This window comes from Fimicolochytrium jonesii, assembly GCF_025526975.1.
Source record: "Fimicolochytrium jonesii strain JEL569 chromosome Unknown EV422scaffold_9, whole genome shotgun sequence".
NCBI lineage: Eukaryota > Fungi > Chytridiomycota > Chytridiomycetes > Spizellomycetales > Powellomycetaceae > Fimicolochytrium > Fimicolochytrium jonesii.
This window is the reverse complement of record NW_026515676.1, coordinates 389,548-409,219: the sequence shown is the minus strand read 5'-3', so window position 1 is coordinate 409,219 and position 19,672 is coordinate 389,548. Positions and strand designations below refer to the sequence as shown.

The 19,672-nt window shown below is 56.7% G+C and overlaps 7 protein-coding genes across 7 annotated transcripts; 5 read left to right on the top strand and 2 right to left on the bottom strand.

The window, feature by feature from the left end:
• Positions 1-400: 400 nt before the first annotated feature.
• On the top strand, positions 401-1,521 carry EV422DRAFT_526912 (peptidyl-prolyl cis/trans isomerase NIMA-interacting 1-like protein). The gene is made up of 4 exons (XM_053070180.1): positions 401-967; positions 1,038-1,083; positions 1,148-1,267; positions 1,347-1,521. The coding sequence occupies exons 1-4, from the start codon at positions 716-718 to the stop codon at positions 1,442-1,444; spliced, it is 516 nt and encodes a 171-aa protein (XP_052926266.1). The 5' UTR covers positions 401-715; the 3' UTR covers positions 1,445-1,521.
• Positions 1,522-1,729: 208 nt separating this feature from the next.
• Positions 1,730-2,254, bottom strand: EV422DRAFT_480534 (uncharacterized protein; the record flags this gene model as incomplete). The annotated part of the gene is made up of 1 exon (XM_053067299.1): positions 1,730-2,254. A coding segment is annotated over one exon (525 nt), but the record flags the coding sequence as incomplete, so codon positions are not given.
• A 1,625-nt stretch (positions 2,255-3,879) lies between these two features.
• EV422DRAFT_431168 (uncharacterized protein) lies at positions 3,880-7,499 on the top strand. The gene is made up of 3 exons (XM_053067173.1): positions 3,880-5,157; positions 5,252-6,555; positions 6,665-7,499. Exons 1-3 carry the CDS (start codon positions 4,142-4,144, stop codon positions 7,381-7,383), a joined length of 3,039 nt encoding a protein of 1,012 aa, XP_052926264.1. The 5' UTR covers positions 3,880-4,141; the 3' UTR covers positions 7,384-7,499.
• A 309-nt stretch (positions 7,500-7,808) lies between these two features.
• On the top strand, positions 7,809-8,648 carry EV422DRAFT_495382 (lysine decarboxylase-like protein; the record flags this gene model as incomplete). Its single annotated transcript, XM_053067812.1, has 3 exons — positions 7,809-7,925; positions 7,990-8,148; positions 8,220-8,648. The coding sequence occupies 3 exons, from the start codon at positions 7,809-7,811 to the stop codon at positions 8,646-8,648; spliced, it is 705 nt and encodes a 234-aa protein (XP_052926263.1).
• A 1,985-nt stretch (positions 8,649-10,633) lies between these two features.
• On the top strand, positions 10,634-13,769 carry EV422DRAFT_431110 (uncharacterized protein). The gene is made up of 7 exons (XM_053067172.1): positions 10,634-10,880; positions 10,980-11,447; positions 11,528-12,911; positions 12,986-13,117; positions 13,186-13,292; positions 13,366-13,441; positions 13,509-13,769. Exons 1-7 carry the CDS (start codon positions 10,854-10,856, stop codon positions 13,682-13,684), a joined length of 2,370 nt encoding a protein of 789 aa, XP_052926262.1. The 5' UTR covers positions 10,634-10,853; the 3' UTR covers positions 13,685-13,769.
• A 3,179-nt stretch (positions 13,770-16,948) lies between these two features.
• EV422DRAFT_550525 (DNA-directed RNA polymerase III, subunit Rpc31) lies at positions 16,949-17,866 on the bottom strand (the record flags this gene model as incomplete). The annotated part of the gene is made up of 4 exons (XM_053071782.1): positions 16,949-16,965; positions 17,054-17,410; positions 17,480-17,606; positions 17,726-17,866. The coding sequence occupies 4 exons, from the start codon at positions 17,864-17,866 to the stop codon at positions 16,949-16,951; spliced, it is 642 nt and encodes a 213-aa protein (XP_052926261.1).
• A 211-nt stretch (positions 17,867-18,077) lies between these two features.
• On the top strand, positions 18,078-19,445 carry EV422DRAFT_526883 (mitochondrial large subunit ribosomal protein-domain-containing protein). Its single transcript, XM_053070179.1, has 3 exons — positions 18,078-18,493; positions 18,561-18,679; positions 18,918-19,445. Exons 1-3 carry the CDS (start codon positions 18,190-18,192, stop codon positions 19,047-19,049), a joined length of 555 nt encoding a protein of 184 aa, XP_052926260.1. The 5' UTR covers positions 18,078-18,189; the 3' UTR covers positions 19,050-19,445.
• The last annotated feature ends 227 nt before the right edge of the window (positions 19,446-19,672 follow it).

Here is a 19,672-nt window from a genome sequence, read left to right as displayed (position 1 = left end):
ATGAGAAAAATCGAGCAGGTAGAACGATAGCTACCGCAACGAAATCAAAAGACCACTCACAGCTCGTATCTCGAAAAGGGCTCCACTCCGGATTTCGGTGGTCAATGGGAAAGGATGGGCAGTAGCGCACACGAGGCTATGTAGATACGATCCGCTTGGGTCGCTGCTGTTCAATACCCAATACCACAGTTGGAATATGCAGCAGGTGATGACAGGCTACAGCACGGGAATTGGCCGGAAAGCTCAGATGCGCTTCGTCTCAAGGCTGGTTGCAACCCGCGCGTTCCATGCCCATAACGTCTCGAACTGATCTCGAACCAGTCTCAAACATTAAACTCGCAGCAACAAATTAGCAAAGCGAACTTGTCTGTGGTCATCGAACCTCATTACCCACATAACTACTACAGCACAGCTCCAAAATGGTACGTCCGACCGCAAGGCGTGATATCTTTCTAGTTGCAGATTTCACATCTTCCCAAGATTGACACGGGTCGCCATTTTTGTCCAAATTAGGCCGACGAATGGGAGGTACGGAGAGGAGCGAGGCACAAAGGGGTTTGAGGATGGCGAGGTGGAGTGAGGCGAGCAGAGTGAGAGCGAAGGCGGGCCACTGTGCCTTAGGCATGGGACTGTTGGTAGGCCAGCGAGACCGAGCGAAACCAAGCTGAGCTCAAAAGTATCGAGCGACACCGAGAGAACTGCGTCGTAGAGAACGATGCTCGTCGACGGCAAATACCACCGTCTCACCCATACCACCTCACCCTCCCCAACCCAACAGGAACGCTTCTCCAAAAGCCGCAGCCGGGCCTACTACTTCAACCGCAACACCGGCGAAAGTCTATGGGAAAAGCCGCCCGGTTTCGTCGGGGGTGCTGCAAGTGGTGGTGGGGCGACGGCGGAGAAAGTGCGCGCGTCGCATTTGCTGGTGAAGCATCGGGAGAGTCGGAACCCTAAGAGTTGGAAGGAGGTAGGTGCGGGGACGGGGTGTGATGGGTTGTTGGGATGGTGGGGAGAAGCTCACCCTGAGATATTTCTAGGATAACATTACGCGAACGAAAGAGGAGGCGTTGCAAAAGATCAATGGTAAAGTCCGTCCTTTTCCTCTCTGAACCCCTCGCGCTCACATGCTCAGGTCTCCTACCCATAGACTTCCGCACCCAACTCATATCCGGCACAGACTTTGCACAACTCGCTAGCAAAGAATCCGACTGCAGCTCCGCCAAACGCGGTGGCGATCTCGGGGTGTTTGGGCGGGGTGATATGCAAGGCACGTCGTTAAATGTCCTTCCAACTGCCTTTATCTGGCCAATGAGCACTGACAATCAGCTACATTGGATTTCCACCAGCCGCATTTGAGAACGCCACCTACGCCCTTCAAGTCGGCGAACTGAGCCAGCCGGTGTTTTCCGACAGCGGCGTTCATCTGATTCTGCGAACGGCGTGAAATGTGAATTGAAGACCTGTTTGTTGTATATATCGCCATAATTGACTATCATACCCTGTTCTCGCGCACCGGCATCCTCAACGCTCCTTCTCTGTTTTCGTCCTCTGCCGGGACGTGGCGACTTATGCATGGCGACAACATATTCTGCACAAGTAATCGATTCGCGTATGCACATTATATAATAAAAACAAGAACTCTAAACAAAATCTACAAAACACATCTATACACAAAAGCGCACTCCAAAAGGGGGAAACAATCCAAACCATCGTATTCATACATATGCCCCTACGCCTTGATAGCAGCCAACTCCTTCAGCTCGGCCTGCGAAGCCCTGATGGCGGCCGCATTTTTGCTAACCTTTGCCCTCTGATGCTCGACGCCGCCGGCGACGGCGGTCTTCCCGGTCTGCGCCACCTCGACCCTCGCCAGCTGGAACTGCAGGAAGAATTTGGGGACCTTGGCCTTTGTCAATGCGCTGGTGCTCGCGCCGGAGGAGCGGAGGGCGGCTTCGAAGGCGAGGTAGACGTTCAGTTTCTCGGTCAGGGTTGCCAAGTTCGCGGTTTTGGGGTCGTTGACGGCGAAGTTAGCCAACGCGAACCCGAGCGGGTCGAGGGCGGAGTTGCGGAAATCGATGGATGAGAAGGAGGTGGATCCCGAGATGAGGTCGGGGATTTTTGTGGGGGATGTTTGGAGGAAGGTGGTTGTGGAGCAGCGGATGGTGCGGGCGAGGGCGGGGATGGAAGAGGCGACTTCGGCGGGGAGGGCGGATTTGGTGGAGATGAAGCAGGCTTGCGGGGTGGGTGCGGCGAGGGTTGTTGAGGTGAGGGTGGAGGCGAGGGCGAGAAGGAGGTATGAGATGTGCATGTTGATTTTGTTTGCGACCGTGCGAATGTATTTGAGTTTGTGATGTGTGAATGGAGGTTGATGGAGGAGTCGGTGTCTGTTGGGAAGAGGGGGCTGGTGCTGGTGCCGGTGCTCTTTTAAACGTTTTGCGAGGACCTGCTGGGGGGACCATTATTGTAGCGGGGATCACATACAGTATACCTGCCCTCTCTCGGCGGGCGTTGGGGATTTCCTGCAAAGTCCGCCAACGGTATCGGTGTAGTAGATAGAGCCTTGCAACGGCATACCGACCGACCGCGTAGATAGCGGCGCACGGACAGACAGAAGACAATGACAACAATCGGACAGGTATCCCTGTTCTGCGCACGATTCCAATTGTGAAACAACGATTGCTCGACATTCACCGCATTTTGCATCTTATTAGGGTTTATTTGTGTGCGCATCATCATCTCAAACGGGTTTTGGAAGAAAGCGAGAGCGGCGGCGCATTCTTTCTTCATTGGTGGCAAATGTGAAACCCAATTGAGCGATGAACGGGATTGGTTGATTAAAACTTGATTTGGGTTGGGTTGGGTACGTATACTAATGAATTGTTCTTGCTTCGTTCTCGTCGCTTGTTCTCCCCTCTCTCCTCGTCAGTCTCTGCTTGTGTTTCGAACCTTCCCTCAACGATCGCGATTTCTTCATCACGTAAGCACATCACAAACGCGTTGATCGATCTTGGACACGCAAATCCACGTACTGTTGGTTGTTAGGCACAGTTGCAAAACAAGCGGCACTGACTGTATACTACCTTGACCCTCTTGACTGTCAGCGAGTTTTTGCGACACGCAAGGGTGGAGTAACACTGGAGTTGCCCACTTGGTGGTGTTCCTGAGGCGATTGATCAGCTTCGAAGGGAAGCAGCCAGTCCTAGCAGACTTTGATGAAGCTGCTTGTTTAAAGACATACATATCTACTACGACTGTTTTGCGAAAAACTTCACTCGTCGTTTATGGACCGCTTTACCCACCACCGTAGTTCACTCGATCCACATTCAAAATGTGTCCCTCATGTGCTGCGAAACCGACGTTGTGTTGAAATGCACAAATTCCTCGGTCCCTCCTCTTTTAATACAGTCAATGCAGCGGGTGAAAAGCCGCCGCCTGAATTGATGAACGCGTGTTCTCTCTCTCTCTCGACGCGAAATGGAGCGTGTGAGTCCTAATCGCGAGGCTAACGTAGAATCAGGGGGACAGAAGGGGCCAGACGGCGCAACGCTTCCCTCACGAAACTTACACGAACTGAACACGACCTGACAACCCACCCCCAGCACCAACCACACTGCCATAAGCAACCCCCCCCTAGCGTATACTGTCCGCTCGTCGCCCTCCCTCCTAGCCTATTGCTATCGCCTTCCTCGCTTGCTCGTGTCCTTGAACGCCAAACGAACAAAGAAACCCACGTGGAATCTACCGCTCCCCACTCCCAAAAGTCGCTGCGGCCTCCCCAAGCCTGAACCCATAAAGGTGAGTGTCGTGCTAATTATTTCCATACGGGGATGGTGGACCGGAGACTAGCCGGCAATATGCATTTCAACGGGTCAAATGGGCAGATCCAAAACACGTCCGCATTCCACAACCTGCTGCGGGCCTCTTTTTCCCCATTTTCCCCTTCGTGCAATCTTGCTATCGAAAAATAAGCTTACCTCGGTTCACTTACGCACTTCCGTCTCTCTCACTCACTCACAGTCCAAGCGTATCAACGTCTGAGGCGCAACTCCCCGGGGAAAGGCAAACCGTCGCGCAGAGGCTTAAGCTTAATTCCAACCCGTTTTTTCCAACCCGTGACGCAATTGAGAAAAACGAGGCACCCATGCTACGCGCTGATAACGACTCGGCGCCGCAACCTCAAGCTGGCCCATCAGCAACGGGTCCTCCTCCTGCTAATGCAACCACTACGACGTCCTCCTTGTCCCAGCAGCACCAGACGTCTACGTCAACCCCACTTCCTCCGTACTATCAGTCCGCTATGTCTCGCCCACAGCAACCAGCGACGGCGTTGAGCGGTGCGACGCAAGCACAGCAACAGACGCCCCTCTCCATCCCGTCGTCCTCCTACTCACCGTTGCCCTCTTCCACGCTTTTCCCTTCATTCTCTCAGCGCGCTGCTCAATACAACTCGTCCACGTTGAATAGTACCACCGGCACGCCGCATACATCCTCGTATTCCCCACATCCTATGCTTTCCTCAATGGCGCCATCCTCGTCCGCTACAGGAGGCGCAGGAGGACCAGGAAGCGCCCCACCGGACTTCTTGCAGAGCTTCTTCAATCGCGGCGGTGGTAGCTTGTCGGCAACTCCCACCGCCCTCGGTGGGAGCAGCAGCAGCAGCGGCCCACCGCCCATGCTCTCCGCGAGCGGTGCCACGGGCCCACCACCCCTCCCCCAAATCCACATCCCAGCCTTCACGCGTCTGACCGAATCCGCATCCTCCTCATCCGGCCTCGGCGGCGTATCCCCTCGAAACATCTATACCCAATCCGCCCGCCCAACCGACGACGATGCAATGGACACCGAAGACTCCAAAGACCTGATCGCCAAAATCGACCCGGCCACAACCCCCGCGATACCAGGCACCGTGCAAATCCAGCTCCTCGCAGGCGAAGGCGAGATCTACTCGGCCGTATACTCTGGCATCGGCGTGTACGAGATGATGGCCAATGGTGTTGCGGTGATGAGGAGGAAGAGCGACGGGTACTTGAATGCGACGCAGATTTTGAAGGTTGCGGGTGTGGATAAGGGGCGCAGGACGAAGATTTTGGATAAGGAGGTTATGACGGGCGAGCATGAGAAGGTGCAGGGGGGGTATGGGAAGTATCAGGGGACTTGGTATGTATCGCCGCGAGTTGTCGTGGCCTTGCATGTCTTTTGAAACGTTGTACCGAGTGAGAACGCTGACAATCATTTTCCTTCCCTTCCACAGGGTTCCGTTCCAGCGCGGTGTTCAACTAGCCCAACAATACAATGTGGAGGTTGCACTACAACCTATCTTTGATTTCGCGTTCCCTGCCCCAGGCCTTTCCGACCACACGCCGACCAAGGAGCAAGTCTACGCTGCCAACCGCGACCTGATTAAGCGCAACAACGCGGTCGCAGCAGCCAACAACATCGCCTTGGGCAAGACCAAAGCCCGCCATGCAACCGACGATGCAGGTGGTGCCGAGGGCCCCAAGAAAAAGGGTAAAGCCCGCGCCAACAAGCGCATGGTCGAGATTGAGCCCGAGCAGGCAGGTGACGGCGACGACAGCCAGCATCCCGCCGTCTCCTCCCCTCCCGCCAAACGGCAAAAGAACAACAACAACAATAACAATAACAATCACGTAGACGAGACCGAGACTGTAACATCCCTAGCAGGCGCGAGCAATCCCGACGCTTTCTCAGACACCCCCATCGAAACCAACGCCGAAAAGTACCGCGCAATGCTCATGGCCATGTTCGTCCACGAAGACCCTTCCTACATCCCCGACATCCTCTCCGGGCCCGTGCTCCCCCCCGACCTCGACCTCGACATCATCATCGACGACCAAGGCCACACCTCCCTCCACTGGGCGGCGGCATTGGCACGTATCAACGTCGTCCGCGTCCTCCTCCAAAAAGGCGCAGATATCCGTAGCGTTAATAATGACGGCGAGACGGCCCTGATCCGCGCCGTCCGCGTGACCAACAACTACGACACGCAGACGTTCCCGGAGTTGTTACACCTCCTGCACCCGACCGTGGCCCTCCTCGACGCGAAACGCCGCAACGTCCTGCACCACATTGCAGCCACCGCCGGACTGGAGGGCCGCGTCGCCGCGTCCCGGTACTACGCGGAATGTTTCCTTGAATGGGTGGCGCGGCACGGCGGGGGCCACTTTGCGACGTTTGTCGATCCGCAGGACTACGCGGGCGACACGCCTCTGAACGTCGCGGCACGGGTCGGGAATCGGAACCTGGTCGAGCAGCTGGTCGACGTGGGCGCTGACCCGACGGTTGAGAATCGCGCGGGGGTGAGGCCGATTGATTTTGGGTTTGAGGATCTGTTGGGGACGGCGGAGATGCATGGGGTTGCGGCGGAGAGCGGGGACGGTGCGGGTGGGGGTGGGGGTGGGGATTGGGCGGCGGGGATGGAGGCCGGGGAACCGATGACAAGGGTTGTGTTTCCGAGCATCAGAACGGACGAGGAGGATGCGGCGTTGGCGTTGAGTGCGGTTGCGAGTGCGAATAAGGGGGGTGAGATTGCTTCTGGTAGGTTTTGTCTCTTTCACCCTTTTACATCTCATATTCTGGTCAGTCATCCCCATTACTTACCCAAAACCCAACCATCTCATCTTTTTTTTTTTCGAAATTACAGCAGTCCAACAAATGGTCGACGAAATGTCCCAAACCTTCACCACCGAAATGGCCGCGCGGACCACACAGTTGGACGAGGTCCGATCTCAGCTACGACAGGTCACACGCGAGTTGGCGAATGTCCGGAAGATGAATCAGAAACTGAGGGAGGAGAATGAGACCTTGCCGGATATGATTTTGAGGATCAGGGGGTTGGAGGGCGTTCTGGGGGGGGAGATGGCTAGAGTGGGAGGAGAGCGGGAGGTGGTGGAGGGGGCAGCGGGGGCTGCGGAGGGGGATGATGTGCATGCGGGGGATGTTGAGAATGGGGTGAACGTGAATGAGGGCGGTGCGAATGGGAATGGAAGCGGAGAGGCAACACATGGCGAGAATGGAACGATACCGACGGTCGAGACGCTGCGTGCGCAACTCGCTACGAAAGAACGCACCGAACGGCACCTCCGCTCCGAAATCGCCCGGCTCCGCTCCCTCACCCCGTCCGCCCTCTCCCCTACCGCCACCGCGCTCACCCCCTCACCCACCAGCCCGCTCCACCCGCAACCGACACCAACAGAACTCCTCTGCAAGAAGCTCATCTCCCAATGCTGCTCGGTCCCCCTGGAATCCGTCGACGCGATGCTGGACCCTCTCTTGAAAGCGGTGGAGAGTGATCGCGAGGTGGATGTGGAGAAGGTCGGCGGGTTTATGATGGGTGTGAGACGGAGTGGGGTGGGGAGGGTTTGAAGGATGATTTCTGCGGGGTTTGGTGCGTTGTCGGAGATGGAGATATCTTATGGGTGGGGGGGTGGGGCGGCATAGGATTTTTTTTTAGGATTTCTGGTTTTTATGGATGGATACCGTGGGTGTGTGGAGGGAGGAGTACATGTACATGTATGTTTGTCGTGAAAATATGGACTTTTTTCTCCGGGAAAGGATGCGAGTCGTCCAAGTGGGGCGTTTTCCTCGCGATGCGCTTGTTGATGTTTTCACTCGCTGTGGTGGGAACACCTTCAACACCCGAAGAGAACGGCGCATACAAAAGAGAAGCCGCTGCGACATCGTCCCACCACACTCGACCCACTTCACATATATCCGTCCACCACTCTCGTCCACCGTCCACGGCTCGCAAATCTCACCCACCTCACACCTCGAAAACCAACTCAACCCCAATGTCCGCCACCCAGCCAACCGAGCTGAAGACCATCTGCGTCTTCTGCGGCTCCCGCCCAGGCACCCACCCCGCCTACATAGCCGACGCCAAAGCCTTAGGCGCCCTCATGGTTGCCGTACGTCTCCCCCCGGCACCCTCCCACTGTATCATCCACTCATTGTGTGATTTCATTTTTTTAGGAGGGGATTGGATTGGTGTATGGGGGTGGGAACATGGGATTGATGGGGACGGTTGCGCGAGCGGTGCATGAGGCCGGAGGGAAGGTGCTGGGGTTTATGCCAAGGGCGTTGACGGGGGTGGAGGGGATGGCTGCTATCGGTGAGATCACCGTCGTCAACGTGCGTAACTATCTCCCACTCATCGCTTAGGAAATCGGGGGACAATATTCACCTAGCCGGTTTCATTTTAGGACATGCATACCCGCAAACGGCTGATGGCCGCGCACTCGTCCGCCTTCATCGCGCTCCCGGGCGGCTACGGCACGTTTGAGGAACTGTTTGAGGTCATCACGTGGTTGCAGCTCGGGATCCACGGCAAGCCTGTTGGGGTCGTCAACACGAACGGGTACTATGATCCGCTGGTGGCGATGATTTCTGGCGCGGTGAGGGAGGGGTTTGTGGGGGAGAGGGCGAGGGGGTTGGTTGTTGTCGGGGACACGGTTGGGGAGGTGCTCAAGGCGTTGAGAGGTACGTTGTTTGGCGGGAGGAGGGTGTTAAGGGTGTGGTGGGAAATGACTGACTTGTTTGTTGGGGATGCAGAATTCAAGATCCCGGAAGGCGCGACGTACCCGTTGGATTGGACTGTGCCGGATGCGGAGCATAAGGAGGATCTCATCTGAAGGGAGAGCGAGTCTTTCAATGTCGACCCACACAGACAGACGTAGTCAAGAAAGCACGACGCAAAACTAACGGACGGCCTTCGCCACCCGCCGTCCACCCCTCTGCGCATGCAATCGGCTTGGAACAGGCCCAGCGCACCGGGAGGCAATGGTCTCGGCTCTGCATTTGCATCGTTGCCGCGAACCGAATTGTTCGGCGTAACGTATCACATCCCCCCTGTCCGAGCTTTGTGTCGGCGGACTGCATGCAGTAGATTAGCAGACTTGGGAGGTGGTTATCTGGGGTCAGAAATCGGGATTGCTCTGGATTGCAACATAGACGGTAGAGTAGATTTTGATGGACTGTTAGGATGTAATAGATGCTTTTCCGAACAAGTTTGGTTGAGAATACAATTGAGAATACCGTTAGGAAAAACGCCCGGATGTCTGGTCTTTCTCAAGAATGATCACGGCCATCTCGACCAACCTGAAGGCTGCTCAGTCAATTCCAAGGTCATGAGACTTTCTTCCTTGACTGAAACTTATACACTGTCAGTTGGTGTCGATGGAGCGGAAGAGTTTTAACCCTAACTGAAGCATTTTGCGGGGTTTGAGAAAAGTGTTTGAATTTTAGATTTCGTAGATGTACATCTACCCCAACTCCCCCTCTTCCTCCCTCTCCCTATCCGCCCGTCCATCTCCCACCACGCTCACACCCCACCCATCCTCTCCCCAACCCTCCTCTCGGCCTCCCTGAACTCCGCCTCCCTCCTCGCCCACTCCTCATCATCAATAAACTTGCGTCTCAGCCACGGCAGGCCGATGAGCGAGGGGAAGAGGACGGGGAGGAGGAAGCCGATGGCCATGACGAGCATGAAGGGGAGGGCGGCGGGGCGCAGGTCGGTCCAGAAGGTGCGGCGCGGGCGGCGCGGGGTGGGAGTTGTCGGTGTTTTGTGTTGGGATGTTGCGATCGTTTGCGGGGGGGGGGCGGGTTGGGTGGGCACGGGGGGGAGGCGCGCGAGCGTCGGGGTCGGGAGCTTGTGGTCCCAGCCTGGTATGTGTGTGTGGAGAGAGAATGTTCAAATCTGCATCCCTTTGCGAAAAAGGGGGCCCCAAAACACATACCGGAATGCACAACCAGATACCTCTCCCCCTTCAAAACACCGACCAGATCCCCCTCCCGCATGAAATCCCCGCAGTGATCGCATACTTCTCTCGGACCCGCCTCCACCCCTCCCCCCTCTCCCCCTCGGCTGCCAGCACATCCCGGCCCTCGTCATCCCTCACGACTTCATAAACGCTGATCGTCACATCGTCCGCGCTCGGGAGGGGGTGGACCATGACGGAGTGGAGGTTGCGCAGCAGTTTGGCGGCGAGGGTGAGCAGGTCGGTGACGGCGTGGGGGTGGTTGAGGGCGACGAGGTGCTGGGTTTTGTTGTGGGGTGGGCGGAGGAAGAGGAAGGTGACGCGGAGGAGGAGCGGGGTGCGGGAGGAGTAGGTGGGGGGTTTGAGTTTGTCGATGGTGGTCGCGGCGGTGAGGCGGGTGGGTTGGATGGTCCCTGTTGGGTGGTCCGCGCAGGTTTCGCTGGAGTTGGCTGGGGTGGTGGTTGTCTCGCGACTGCCACCGCCAGGCTCCTTGTCGCTTCTCTTCCGCATCTCGTCGTCGTTTTCGCTCTTCTCCACCCCCGGAAATGCGGTCTTGTCAGATCCCCGGGTGTTTTTAGGTGCAGGCATATTGCTGTGTCTTCCTCAACGCTTGCTCGAATGCGGGTGTAGAAATTAGGGTGAATTCTCAATTGGATGTGGGATGTGGGCTAGAAGACATCCCTCCATAAAGGACAGTTTTGGCATCCATATGCTTTGCCATCAGAATCCCTCGCAAACGTCTAGAACTCTTGTAGAGGCGGGAATCTCAAAATGCGTGTCTCCGGAAGAAATAGAACGTCATGAGTAGTACTTATTAGGACCTTCCTGCAGAGCCGCACCGTCGGTTATGGCGGCAAGTTGGAGAATTGCATGCGCCGGGGCCAACTTCAGCCAAAAACGCGATTCCGCTCGCTTATATAAGCTCGCGTTCCCGTCAATCCTGTCAACTTTTGTTGTCAGTCGCATGTGCCCGACTTTTTCACTTTCCATACTCTCCCTTGTGTCATCGGACTGGAAAATACTCATTCATTTACACTGCGGAGACTCTCAAGCTCATTTGTTGCTCCTCGTTCCTCCGTCATGGCCACCGAGGAAGACATTGCCCGGGTATGTTTGACACTTTTCCTTGCACGGGATCAGTTTCTCTCATGCCCGAGGTCTTTTTGACGTATTGGGACTGACTCGCAACCCCTTCATTCTTTACAGCTTGCGGAGAGCGCTCTGACCGAGGCGGGCTTCACAATCTGCCCAGAAGTAACCCAACCGCAGCCCTTCCCGCTCAAATCAAGGGACAACATCAGCGTCAGCGTTCCCAAAGGCGACAAAGCACACCCAGCGGACGGCGAGAGAAGCCCCAACGCCGCGATCACAACTGCATCTCCTGCTTTGCAAGCCGCAACCGCCGCCGAGCGCATCTACGGCCGACCACCGACGCCAAGCGCGCGGAGCAGCCGCACGAGTCTGATCGGCGGCAAGGCGAAGGTCGAGAAAGTCGCGGACGTGCGGAAGAAGAATGATGCGAAACAGGAGGCGGGGCCTACCTTCTTTATCCCGGCCATGTTTGGGCATGTGTTTGCAACGATCACAAAGAAGCAGCCGGATCGGAAAGGGAGTAGTAAGAAGCTGGTTCAGGAGCCGCCGGTCGAGAGCGAGGTTTATATTCGTTCGCCTCATGTACGTAGTCTGATTCGGCCTCATTCCTGGCTGCCAGCGCATCAAAATTGTGTACTTAACGTCCTATGCGGACTTTTCAGGGCTTCAGCTCGCACCGCGTCAGCGCCGCCATCACATCCGACTCACCGATTGTACACGCCGCTCTCCGGGCGTACCTGTCGCAGCCATGGGTAACGGCCAGTCTGCGTTCAGCAGGATTCCTGCACTCGCCACCGCATACAGAGGAAGAGTCCGACGAGATTGCGGATCTTGCAGCGATGGCGGAGCAGGAGACGTGTTTGGTGCGTAGCAACCCGGTGCCGATGCTGGAGGCGCTGGATCCGGTGTGGCGGGCGGAGGACAAGGTGGACCATGTTGTGGTGGATGTGATCACACAGCTTGGCAACGGGGCGGAAAATGTGGGTGCAGCCCCGGCGCCTCCTGCGGCGCTCATGGACGCCTTTGGTGGGACCACGCTACACGAATTCATCTCACCCGAGAAGGAGTGCCGAGCGTTCGTCGATCTCGGTCTCTGCATGCCAGCCCCGAAAACAATAGACAGCGGGATCGCGAAGGAGTCCGAGAGGACGCCGCCGACACACATCGACAGCCCAAAAGTCCGCGGCACACTACTAGAAATGATGGCAATAGAAAGATCTTTCAACGGGAAACTGAAGCTGTATCAGAAGGGCTACGTGCTTCGACTGACGGGAGGTCGGGTGCGGCCTAGTGTAGGCAGTCGTGAATTTCTCCGGCAGATCGCGCCGGACATGGCCGAGCTGGTGGCCGTGTCGGATCAGATGCTCCAGCAACTGGGCGACCTCGCCAATGAGCAAGGCATGAGTCGCTTCTGCGATGCGTTTGCGGATATACTTACGAGCCCGAATAGCGTGAAGGCCTACTCAGCCTATGCCAGACGCCTGGCGGTCGCCGTGGCGCGGGACCCTAAGACAAACCCCGATTTCCAAGAGTTCATTACCGATTGTAGCACTCGCCTCGAGGAGTCCGATGGCGTACCGACGTCGTTTAGCGATTTGAGGTTCCTGCCCTCCCAAAGACCGTTCCAGTACAAGCTCGGGTTTGAGAATTTGATGAAGTTGTTGCCCGGGGACCATCAAGCCCGCCCGCATGTCCGTGGCGCCCTGGACGCTGTGTGCAGTCTATTGGCCGTGATGGAGGATTATCAGAAGAAGGCGGAGGAGGATCAACTGCCGTTGGCTATGGACTGCGTTTTCAAGACCGGGGGCACCCTCGCCAAAGCGGGTACACTGTTCCTCTTCGAGCTACGAGCCCAAACACTGGATAATCTAGTGAGCAGCACACCCTGCGAAGCAGTCACGCTGCTCCTTTTCTCGACCTGCGTGCTCGTCGCGGTGCGCGGGCCTGCGAATCCGAAACAGTCTACGAGAAGGAAGAGATCCCCATATGAGGAGAATTATGTGTATGAGCTGCAGAAGATGGTGCTTGCGAATCTCAATGAGCATGGTACGCGGCCTGAAGCTCTTAAGTGGGCGCACTTGCATTCATTAACGGTCTGTTCCCCCACCTTGCGCCACCAGACTTCATAATCGGCCTCAAGGACATCATAGACGGCACCCGCGCCATCCGGGCCGAAAACATCTCCCGCAAGAACGAGTTCCTGCGAGCCGCGCGGAACGCCCAGATCTATCTCTTAACCAAACCGAATAAGGGTAAGGTCTCCCCACATTCACCGCCAATGTCCAGTTCATCCCCAATATAACTGCGTCGTGCACAACAGGACCGAAATCGCAAACGGTACAGAAACCGCTTGCGGTGTATGCGCAGACCTGGAATGGCGTGGATGTGTACTATAATCATCTGGCCGGGTTGACTGGAGGGCGTTTGGTGCGTTGGAAACCTGGTTGTGCGCGTGCTGGATTACTATGGTTGTGTTCTAACTCGAGTATGCGATATCCAGGGATCTATCGGCCTGATTGTATGCCCGGCCGGGTCCAACGTCTGGGACATCGTAGCCAAAGTCAAAGGATCGTACCGTAAGTTTCATTACCCCATGACCTCAAATCCCCCTATTCACCCATCTCACACTCATCCTCAATGCAGACGCACTCGGAATCGTACAGTACGCAGACGACGGGCGTACATGGCTCCATCTTGCCGCGCCACGGGAGTTTGCCACGGCTGAGACGCCGTACACGGAGTTGAGCGACTATACGGCCGCGGAGAAGTGCGTTGCTGTGGGTGGTGTTCGACGGAGGGTGTTGGAGGAAGGTGAGTAGCGAGGTGTCCACCACGGAATTTCTCCATGCATCACATGTCAATCGTCGTCCATTCTGCCCTCCTGCGTATCCACTCACATCTCACTTCACCGCCATAGTAACAACAACCCACCACCACCTCAAAACCACCAAACAAACCCACCAACCCCACTTCCGCACCACCCTCCTCCCCCTCCTCCACTCCATAATCACCACCCACTGCGCCGCCCAATCCCTCGCCTCCTCCTGCGCGACCTCCCGCGCCCCGTCCCAATCCGTCTCCCGCTCAACCTCCATCGCCTCGCTCGCCTCACTCGCGACAGAGTCCAACATCAACACGCCAAAGGAGCCGGCGGGTCCGCGCGGCGGCGGCGGGGGCATTAGTGTGAGGAGACTGAGCATGGCGTTGAAGGGGATAACGGGGCGGAGGCCGTCGATCGCCGGATTTGGGAACGGGGATGCGGCGCCGCCGCCGTTTTACACGATGCCGAACCGGGGTAAACCGGGGAGTAGTGCACGCCCGCCGATCCCGGGGAGCATGATGAACAGCCGGGCGGCGTCTCCCACCCCTCGCCGGACGATCAGCTCGATGTTCGGGATCGGCGGCAAGTCTCCGGGTGCGGGCCGGAACGCCGGGTGCGCGAACGACCCGATCACGACGTACGAGCTCCTGCAGCGTGCGTTTGGGGATATCGAGCGTAGCGGGAAAAATGAGAAGTTGTTGTATGCTGCGTTGACGGCAGGCGAAGAAGATAAACTCCGCGAGCCGGTGTCGCAGTTGTTGGCACGCCCGAGTATCGCGACCTGGAACCTTCTCTCCGCCGGGTCGGGCAATAAACCTAAAGCGGATGCAAAGTATCTCTCCAAGCTCGTTTTGGCGTACATCAAACTCTGCTGCGTGAAGAAAAAGGGCGCTGATGGCGATCTGGCCGGGCCGACCGTCTTGCCCCGGGGTATAGCCGACCAGCTCCGCGGCGCGGCACAAGGGTTGCGGAACCACTACGCGGAGACGACGAGCAGTAAATTGACGGACAAGGTCTCTGAATTCCGCGCCATTGTCTGCGAGACGCCGTACGCGGGCGCCAACAAGGACGTGCTGCGGTTGATGTTTGCGCATTGGCAGCGGATCAGCACGCGGGATGTGTTCAGCATGTATTCGAAGAATATTGTGAAGGGGGTTCATAAGGTCGTGTTCGGCATCGATGGTGGGGCGTCCACAGCTACGACTGGTGACATGATGATGACGGCGGAAGAAGCGGCGTGTTTGTTCTTGATCGAAAATGCAACGGATATCTTTGGCGTGGATCCGACCGAGATCCGTCATAATATGCCCGCTAAACCGGCAAGCAGGTCGTCAATCGGACTCCGTATGGGAGCTCACAACAACGCGTCGGCACCTTCGTTGTCGTTGGCGGTGGGTCCGATGGCGGTGAAGCCGATGGAGGTCCGGGTGGAGGCCAAGCGGCCGGAGATGCCGAAACGCTCGGATTCGTTTGTGTTGGATGAGCAAAAAGCGTGTTTGCCCGGGTTGGATGCGCCGTTTGTGCTTCCCAGATCACCGTTGTCGGTGAAGAAGGGCGATCAGGCGCTGACGAAGAGAGAGCGGGAGGCTAATGCGAGGGATCCCACGGCGAATACGGCGGCCGACCTTCCCGTACAAGATACGTCGCTTGTAGTGACCAGCTGCGCTGGTGCTGCGACGGCAGCCGTGAAAGCCACAACTATCCCTCCTACTGAAGTTGCGTTGAACTTACCGGGTTTGCCGGGGTTGGATTCGCCGTTCGTCCTCCCTAAATCGGATCCAGTGGTAAAAAGCAACGACGCGGAGATAGAAATAAAGAATGCCGAAGCGGCTACGCCCTCCAACCTCCCCATTCGAAACACATTACTTGACCTGACCACCAGCGATGTCCCTACGGGCACGGAACCACCCGTCGCGGAAGTGGAGAGAACGCAGCCCGAGACGGGTACGGCGTCTGGTCTTCCCGTGCGAAGCACATCGCTTGAGGTGACCTCCTGCGATGCGGATGCGGGTGTGGAACCGGCCGTCGCGGGACCGATATCAGGCAACCCTGCCGAAGAAACATCTCCTAAAACGTCTGGTGGGGCAGAACCGGACCTCATTCCCACATCCCTCGACACGCCCAGCATCGTCACCCCGCCCGCACACGACACCCAAGTCCATACCGAACCACCTACAACCATCGCGGAGGCAACACCACCACAAAACCTCCCATGCCAATCCCTCTTGAACTTTTCAACCCTCCTCCACCACGCTCTATCCACCCCTCTCCCCGCCTCGCCCTCTCCCTCACCCTTTCCCTCGCCCACCCTCGCACGCACAACCCTATCCGCCCCCACTACACGCCACATACGCCACCCATCAGCCCCCGTGCACCCAATCACATCGCAAACTCATGTGGCCCCGCTGGAGGTAACGACCGCCCACCCGCTTTCGCCTACCAGATCGGGCTTGGCGGATGAGTTTCGGGCGGAGATGCGGGGGTTGATTTTCGGTGGTGGGGTGGATCAGATCAGTCGGGAGGAGATGGTGACGTCCACCACCACCACCACCCCGATGACAGCTACACCACCGACGATGGGCATCTCAGGCACCGTGAAGAAGATGATCAACCTCGGGTTCCGGATGCTGCCTGCGTCCATGTCCGTACCGACGGGATTGAGTATGCTTCTTGGAACACGAGATGAGGAAGGGGATGTGCGGTCTTTGAGGGAGGGGGAGAAATTGGTGGCGGATGGGAAGCCCGGGCTTGGGGGCACGCCTGTTGTTCAGATCGTGACTCCTGGAGCTGCTGGGCGGGAGGAGCCGAACGGGGACGCGATGGTTGCTGCTTCTGCCAATGTTTGATGGAACGGATGGAGATATGAATGAGGGAATGGAGAAAGAAAAGGAAGAGCTGCCAAGGATATGAGAAGGACAATGTGGAGGCGGAAGTGGTTTGACTTTATTGTGGGCATCCCGTAACTCTCTATATGTATTGTGTGTGTAGGATGTGATGAGTCGGGATGGGAGGGGGATATGCGCATGCTATGTTGTACGGCATGCATGGGATATCTTTTTGTAGTATGGTACAAGCGGAAGCGTGTAAAATGGGGATCCAAAAAGGCACACAGATGGGTGTGCGCGGCATCGATTGTCGATGAAATATCATAAATAAAATGCGAAAGTATACGACTCTCGGCGAGTGGTTGTCTTGTTGCGCATGTGGGAAACGATGTCGATAATGAGCGACAACATAATGTCATGATGGAGAGCAGCGGCAGCTATGAGTAATCCTCCTCTGAAAAAGATAAGCGTATCAGTGATGTTCCACAACACAACACAGGTCAAGTGCGACCCGAACGCCCACAGAAAGCGTTTAGACTCACGTCCACTGCCACCACCCCCATCCAAATCGTCGTACTCGTCGTCATAATGATCAATAATGTAGTCGTTATCGTCTTCCTCGAGATCCTCGTCGATCTCTTCTGCTGGCAACTCATCGTCATCGTCGTCTTCTCCTGCGGCCTGCACCTTCCCACCAGCCCCCTCCTCCTTCTCCAGCGCATCCAATTTGCTCAAATCAATATCCTTCTTCACCAATTTGGCCGCTCGCGGTGCTTTAGACGCATCCTTGACGCTATGCAGCTCGTCCGGAAAAAAGGAGAGGTCGGTGGGGACTGTGGCGAATGTTTTGCGGCCGGCTTTTTGTGGCTTTTTGAAGCGGTCTGAATACCGTTCTATGTCTGGGGTGTGAGAGAGGTTGTGTGAGGATCAACGTACGATATGCAGGGAGACATCGGAAGGACGCGAACCTTGTTTTGGTGGTGCAACGTCGATGTAGTATGGCAAGTCTTTGCACGTATCCATGAACAGTTTCCATCCCTCCATCAGCCGCTCCTCGTCCTTACTCATTTCAGTAAAAGGATTTGGTTGGTAGTCCTAAGGGAAGTAGCGAGATCGCGGTGATGGCCTCCAATTAGACGGGTTTAAACTTCCGGAGACAAAGTGCTCACTCTCCCACCCAGAGCAACGCTACGGAGCGAGGCTTCAGCACTCACAGGAAAAAGCGGCGTCTCTTTGTATTGGACCTCCAGGTCATCGGGCATATCCAGCCCACTCCGTCCTCTGCCGAAGCCGCCCCCACCGCCTCCTCCACGACCACCTCGCCATCCTCCACCACCTCCCCCACGACCGGCCATTTCGCTCTCCTATGTAATTTTTCCGGGTATTATGAGAGCAAGCCGAATATGGCCTTCTGCCTTTTTGCTCTCCTTGCTGTTGCTGTGCGAGACCCGAGGGGTTTTCTGTCCGTCTTCTGAGCACCCAGGGGGGGGTGTTAATATCACACCTCGCATTAGTCGCACTCCCATGACTGCGCCACACGCGCTCCTCTGCGCTTCTTCCCGTCGCTCTTTTTCGCCTTTTCCACAGCACTGCGGGATCAGACTGGGCAAGAGAACGTCATCGCCACAGGCAGAACAGACACACACCTGGCAGCAACCACTGCTTTCGCACAGCACCCATGATACGGGCAACTACAACCCTCCTCCGCTCGCAGCGGTCTCGGACAGCACCCTCTCTGAGCAGTTGCACACCCGCGCGAACACTCTCCTCCCACAGCCTCCGATCGTATCCCGCTTCCCGCCAACAACCACTACAAAATGCCTCACCTTCGACGCCATCGCCGCTATTCCCACGATCCGCAGCTACCATACTCACTCCTTCGAGAGGCTACCGCGGCGCACCACTCGGCAACCGCCCGCGACCGACCGTCATGAAGACTGAGCTGATAGGAGATCCCACCGCTGAACCTGCAAGGAAGAAAGGTAGCGAGCAGCGATGGGGCGGTATCATTTGGGAAAGCCGTTTTACTCACACCCTTTGCAATTACAGACACACTCCCGTACCGCGTCCGACGAACGAAAACAGGCAACCTGCCCGTATACAGGGCGTACGAAAAGGGCCGGACGCAGATCATTACGACGATTAGGAGAGTCGATGGGAGTGCTGAGGTGAGGATATGGGGAACTTACCGAGAGGGAGCTGATGTGCTTTGGGGTTGAGACGGGAGGATCAGGGGGAGTAACGTTGTGGCTGATTGAGCACACTGGGAGATGGGATGGAGGGCAGATCCAAGATCATGCGAAAGACATATTCTTGGGCGGACGAATCTGAGCGTGCGTTCTCGGCCGTAAGCTCCCAAGAACCATTGACCCACGAAACTAACCCACACACGCCTGTCCCACACAGTTCCTCGCCCGCGAACTTGCATCCTTCATCCCCGCCGAACGTATCGCCGTCTCCGAGCTCAACAACCACGTCGTCCTGCAGGGTGATTACGTGTTTGCGGTCAGGGATCACCTTACCGCCCGAGAGTTTTGAATGAAGATTGGGTGGATATGCGAAAACTGGAATATGGTTCGCCGCACGGGAGGGAAGGCTGGGAAGAGGAATGGAGGTCCGGGAGGGGGAGCAGCGATTTGTGCGATCGAAGTGTAATGGCCGCGATGTTATCTCCGCCATGGAATCCGTTCCTAGAGGGATGCCCTGAACCATCGTTCAGGGAAAGGACGGCGTAAGAATGTCGGGGTGGACCGCTCACGAGATGTCGACCGCCGCCCAAATGTGGAGTTGCAGAAGCTGGAACCCAGCTTCCTGTGAAAGCTACACCCATGCTTAAGCATTTCTTCACGAGTGAAGCCGCATAAGGAAGTTCTCGGCGAACTATGTATCAACATTGGTATTATTAATAGCATGACAAACTCCAGAAAGCGAACATCGCTCCAATGCAAAGGCCCTGTCCTGCTGCGGGCCGTATTCTCCGTAATCGGGTCGTTTTCTTCCCCCCAAAATTACCCATTCAAACGACCCCAAGCACTGCCGCCACGACCAACGTACAAATCCCCCACGTCCACCACCCCGACTCCGCGCCACTCTCCTATCTCTCACCCCGCACTCCCCACCACACACTGCCTCTCACTCCAAACCTCGTCGGAGCAACCAAC

Excerpts from the sequence above, each read along its gene's own strand:
- EV422DRAFT_526883 (XM_053070179.1), top strand. The coding sequence starts at position 18,190 with ATGATACGGGCAACTACAACCCTCCTCCGCTCGCAGCGGTCTCGGACA. Across the intron at positions 18,494-18,560 it reads TGAACCTGCAAGGAAGAAAG|ACACACTCCCGTACCGCGTC; the intron begins GTAGCGAGCAGC and ends TTGCAATTACAG. Across the intron at positions 18,680-18,917 it reads GAGTCGATGGGAGTGCTGAG|TTCCTCGCCCGCGAACTTGC; the intron begins GTGAGGATATGG and ends TGTCCCACACAG.
- EV422DRAFT_526912 (XM_053070180.1), top strand. The coding sequence starts at position 716 with ATGCTCGTCGACGGCAAATACCACCGTCTCACCCATACCACCTCACCC. Across the intron at positions 1,084-1,147 it reads GGCGTTGCAAAAGATCAATG|ACTTCCGCACCCAACTCATA; the intron begins GTAAAGTCCGTC and ends TCCTACCCATAG. Across the intron at positions 1,268-1,346 it reads TGGGCGGGGTGATATGCAAG|CCGCATTTGAGAACGCCACC; the intron begins GCACGTCGTTAA and ends GATTTCCACCAG.
- EV422DRAFT_431168 (XM_053067173.1), top strand. The coding sequence starts at position 4,142 with ATGCTACGCGCTGATAACGACTCGGCGCCGCAACCTCAAGCTGGCCCA. Across the intron at positions 5,158-5,251 it reads GGGAAGTATCAGGGGACTTG|GGTTCCGTTCCAGCGCGGTG; the intron begins GTATGTATCGCC and ends TCCCTTCCACAG. Across the intron at positions 6,556-6,664 it reads GGGGGGTGAGATTGCTTCTG|TCCAACAAATGGTCGACGAA; the intron begins GTAGGTTTTGTC and ends AAATTACAGCAG.
- EV422DRAFT_431110 (XM_053067172.1), top strand. The coding sequence starts at position 10,854 with ATGGCCACCGAGGAAGACATTGCCCGG. Across the intron at positions 12,912-12,985 it reads TGCGAATCTCAATGAGCATG|ACTTCATAATCGGCCTCAAG; the intron begins GTACGCGGCCTG and ends TTGCGCCACCAG. Across the intron at positions 13,442-13,508 it reads CAAAGTCAAAGGATCGTACC|ACGCACTCGGAATCGTACAG; the intron begins GTAAGTTTCATT and ends TCCTCAATGCAG.